At 48.0% G+C, this 4741-nt stretch overlaps 1 protein-coding gene across 2 annotated transcripts; it reads left to right on the top strand.

The window, feature by feature from the left end:
- The first annotated feature begins 228 nt into the window (after positions 1-228).
- On the top strand, positions 229-3602 carry PRR13 (proline rich 13). 2 transcript variants are annotated; one of them, XM_061126878.1, is made up of 4 exons: positions 229-344; positions 995-1033; positions 1405-1769; positions 3093-3602. In XM_061126878.1, exons 2-4 carry the CDS (start codon positions 1015-1017, stop codon positions 3132-3134), a joined length of 426 nt encoding a protein of 141 aa, XP_060982861.1. In that variant the 5' UTR covers positions 229-344; positions 995-1014; the 3' UTR covers positions 3135-3602. The 2 variants fall into 2 exon arrangements, with proteins under 2 accessions (XP_060982861.1, XP_060982854.1); XM_061126871.1 differs by having other exon boundaries at positions 257-376.
- Positions 3603-4741: the final 1139 nt, after the last annotated feature.

The raw sequence follows: 4741 nt of genomic DNA, 5'->3' as shown, positions 1-4741 counted from the left end.
ATTTCCTCTAGGCACTTGGGGACCTCGCCCTGAAACTGCCCCGGCCCTCTCAGAGCGTATTTCTCCGAGCCACGCCCACGGGGATTTCCGGCTGCCCTTTTGCACCCGCCTCTCCCTGAAGCCCTTGGCTCCGCCCCTACTGCAACTGTTGCCTTCTAACCTAGAGGGTGGAGTGATTGACGAGTACATTCTCCAATCCTAACGCAGAATGAACACATATTACCAATTAGACGGTAGGAGGGGCGGATGCTGAAGCCTACGTTGGGAGGGTTACCAGGAAGTGAGTGGAGGCTAAGAAGGACAAGTCCGCGCAGGCAGTGGTGTAAGGGTGACCGGACATCTAGGTACCACAGGCTCCTTCTTTCTCCATTCCTGGGTGAGGAGTCCCTTCACAGCTGGGAGTCAGGATCTCTATTTGCCCTTTTGAATGGGGAGGGGGGGGAGGGGGTGTGTCTACTATGTAAGCATTTGAGGATCTTTCCTGCTTCTCCTACCTCCTTTCGCCCCAAGTCAGTTCCTTCTCTTAGCCTGGGATGGGAGTCTTGTCCCCCGTCACTCTCCGCCGGGAGCGGTAAAGTGTTTAAGGTCTTTCCGCAGCCTCTGGGTGCTTAAAGTCTTCCGGACTCGGTCACGAAAAGGCAGATGAATTAATAGGGATTTAGGTTTAGGGAGATTCACGGACTCAGCCTCTCTCGCGAGGAGTTAGAAGCCTCCTGCCGCGGCCAGCGCTAGTGGAAGGTGGAGGGGCTCTGGGAGCTAGGTTCCTGTGGCTAGGGAACTAGGGATAGAATTAGGTATTGGAGGCGAAGGAATGGGTGGAAAGAAACATTTCTTCCGTGGCGGTCGTAGAAGTTCTCTAAGGGACTGCATAGAGTGGAGCCAGAGTCGTTGGAATTGGGCTTGGGGCTTGGTCTCTAAACCACCACCACCCCCACCACCCCCACCCCCCCACTTCTGGGTCGTCAGCTGTTTGCCTTCATTTCTTTTTCCTCAGACTGAAGGAAACATCTGAACATGTGGAATCCCAATGCCGGTAGGTGTTTGGGGGATCGCTTCTCTTGCCCCAACCCCTTTTCAGTTGGGTCACAACAGGAGGTTTCTGTGTCAATTTATCCTCCTCCTCTCCACTAACGCGCAAAAGCAAAGTCCTTAGTCGCTGACCCATCCTCTCGTCTTTTCCTAGTGTTCACTGTCTCCGTTTCTCCCCCACCCTGCCAGGGACCTTCCCTTTTGTCTCCTGTAAGTTTGCCTCCCCTTCCCTTCATTCTCTTTCCTCACCTTCCCATTTGCCTTTAACTGTTGAGTGATTCTTTTTTTTTTTTTTGAGTGATTCTTTTTGTTGTTGTTTGTTGTCAGAGGCTCTGGGCAGTGTAATCTTAATTTATTCTTTGTTTCTTCCACCAGGGCAGCCAGGACCATATCCACACCCCCCTAACGCTGGGTATCCTGGAGGTTGCAATCCTGCCCATCCACCACCTGCCAACCCTCCCTTTCCTCCAGGCCCCTTTCCCACTCCTCCAGGAGCACCCCAGGGGAATCCAGCCTTTCCCCCTGGTGGGCCCTGTCATCCTGTGCCACAACCAGGATATCCAGGATGCCAGCCCTCAGGTCCCTACCCCCCTCCATACCCACCACCTGGCCCTGGCATGTGTCCTGTGAATCCATTGGTTCCTGGTATAGTAGGACCAGGAATAGTGATTGACAAGAAGGTGCACAAGAAAATGAAAAAAGCTCATAAAAAGAAGCAGAAGCACCATAAACATGGCAAGGTAAGTGCCCCTGGAGCCTGGCTGGGAAGGGGCAACCTTCACAGGGGCTATGGGGGCAGGGGGAGGGCAAGGGATGGGGGGTTTGAAGTCTGAGGATGTGGGACAGTGACTGCGTAAAGGATCCCCACTGGGAAGAATCTGATCATCTTAAAAAATTTATTAGGCTTATTAGGCCTTCTATCTGGGAGGTGCTAGGCTGAGCCTCAGAATGGATGTCAGCATCAAAAGTCTCTAGTTTGCCTTTCTCTTCCCAGAACTGCCCACCCCAGCCCCACCCCAGCCCCACCCCATGCTTGTTTTAGCAAGTTGGACACACCCACTGAGGTGGTCAAATATCAAGTAATAGAGTCAGTCCTTTGACAAAGCAAAGTCTTATATAATAATTAACTTGTAATAATCTGGCCCTAGGTCCTGGAGTTTCTTTCTCTCCTTCAGTGTTCTCAGGGTGTTGTGTTAGTTACATGGGCCCCATTGTCCTAGTATACAGTAGGGAAACTGAGGATGGGAGAAGTTAGTGACTCTCAGCCTCTAATAAAACCTGAGTTTCATGCTCAGCCCCAAAGTTAAATATCTTCCCTCCAGAGGACTGTTCATTGGCAAGGGTAAAAGTAGCTCTCAGGACAACTCTGGAAGGAGTGAACCAACCCCGATCTTGAGGAGGCCTTAATATACATTTTTCTGCCCAATATTTATTTGCCTTATGACTTTGGATGCTAATTCTAGTTCTCCATCTTTGGTAGAAGTCTGAGGAGAAGGAAAGGTGAGCTTGATGGAGACACTCAAAAATGTTTTTGATGACAGTTTTGGTGGGAGTATATGTGTAAAGAATCTTGACTAGTATTCTCCCAGCCTCCTCTCCCACCTTCCTCACTTTCTCCCAGTTGGGACTTAGGAAAAAGTAGAGATAGATGCACACACAGCTACTGATTCTACTCACTTTTCTTAGTCTCGTAGCCACTAGGAATGTCCATGCAGCTAATAAATACTATAAGGGAGCAGTTGTTTCCTTGTATAATTCTACTCTAGTGCCTATAATTTATTCCTTGCCTAGGCATTGGCTCAGGTAAAGAAAATTGGAAACTTTCTCCAAATGTAGTATGTTAAATTCTATGCAGTGATTTAGGATGGTTTCATCCATTCCTGTCTGCTCACTGCTGAAGGAAATCCTTGCTTTTGCTGTTTAAGGGACAGTTGAGTTGAAGACTCCTGACCTTCTTAGAAAGCAAAGGGCACTGGGGTGGAGGTATAGGGCACCAAAGAATGTCCCATGAAGTAACAAAAGTCATTTGGATCTGATGTATCCTTTCCCCTTTCCCCTTGCAGCATTCCTCCTCCTCCTCCTCTTCCAGCAGTGACTCTGACTGAATACAGGGCCTGGACCCTTCCCTCAAGTCTCTCCAGTTCAGCTCTCCCATCAAGCTTCAGATGCCATCTTGTACTGGGGAAATTAACTCTTGCTACCCCTTCACCCCCACCCCTGCAATCTCAGGCTCATTCTGCTCTTCAGCACTCACTAGCTAGGACAAATTGGAAAAGAATTGCCACGGGCTAACAAAGGCCGTCTTCTCACTGCTTGGATAGAACTTTTAGCTGATGAGTTTGACAGGAGAACTGATTTTTGAAGATGGTAAGATTTGAGCTAAATGCTAAAGACAAGTCTAAGATCTATAAAATGTGATTTTATTTTTTTAAACTTTCTTTTGTAACACTTATGATTGAGGAGATGCTGTGGACATTGAGTTATGGAAAGGAAAAACGACCTGTACCTTTCTTGTAATTGTAGCATGCTTGGGTGATTTAGTGGCAAATAAACATTTCCCAGCAGGCCTCTTATTGATGGCGTTCACTGCAAGGCTGATGGCAAGTGGAGTCCATTTGGTTGATGAGCTCTGACTGCCATTTTGAAAACGAATCTCTGTTCTCTCACTCAGTATGCTGTCTCAGGCCCTCCTCTCACTCTCCACCTCTCAGTCCAAATAAAGCTGTTTCTCCTGGTCTCTGTTCACCTGTACCATCACCTTGGTTGGGCCTAGCACCTTCTACTAGTTCTGCTGCCCTAGAAAAAAATGAAAGAATAGATTTATCAAGTGGATGGTGGAGAGGAGCTGGGAAAGGCATGTGCTTAGGAACAGGGTCTAAAGCTCCACAGCATGTTTGGGAAACACAGGTATCCCAGTGGGCCTAGATTAGTTCCCTAGAAAGTGTTTATTGAGGAAATACTGTGTTCTGGTGCTGAAAGTACAAAGACGTAGAATAACGCAGTCTCTGCCCTTCATGGCCTTTGAGAGCTAATGAAGCAGATGGTCATGTGAATATATGAATAGGTTATTATAGAAGTGAGTAAGACAGGGATCAAGCAGTGGGGGAGCAAAGGAGGGAGCGACAGTGCCACTGGGAAATGAGTGAGGTCCTGGCTGGGCCTCTGGACGCATAGGGGTTTCCCTGTTCTGTCTTCATGGCAGCTCTATGAGGTAGGTACTACTGTTCCCATTTTGAGGAAGAAGAAAACTTGAGTCAGGATTTGAACTTGGGCTGTGTGGCTCCTGTGTCTGTGCCTGTAACCCAGTGGGTTTCCAGCAGAAGAAGCAGTTTTGCAGAGGCAAAGATTTGTAAAAAGGTGAAGGATGGACGTTCAGGAATTCCTGAGCCTGAGATACCATACCAGAGCCTGATAGCAGGAAGTGAGGCTCTCAATGGGTTTAGAGGAAGGAGTGGAACTGAGTGATGTTTCTTAGGTGGAACCCACAGGGTTTAGGGATTTCAGTGTGGGAATTGAACAGGAAAGTTGTGTTTTTAGTTGACTGGGTTTCATCTATGACTTGTCCCGGGGGTGAGATATATGAAATACATGCTTAAATATATTAGATCTAGCTTCTAATTTTATTAGGAAATCCAAGACCAAGCTGGAGAAGGAAATGGCAATCCACTCCAGTATTCTTGCCTGGAAAATTCCATGGACAGAGGAGCCTGGC

Source organism: Dama dama, chromosome 3 (assembly GCF_033118175.1).
Source record: "Dama dama isolate Ldn47 chromosome 3, ASM3311817v1, whole genome shotgun sequence".
NCBI lineage: Eukaryota > Metazoa > Chordata > Mammalia > Artiodactyla > Cervidae > Dama > Dama dama.
This window is presented reverse-complemented; position numbering and strand designations above follow the sequence as displayed.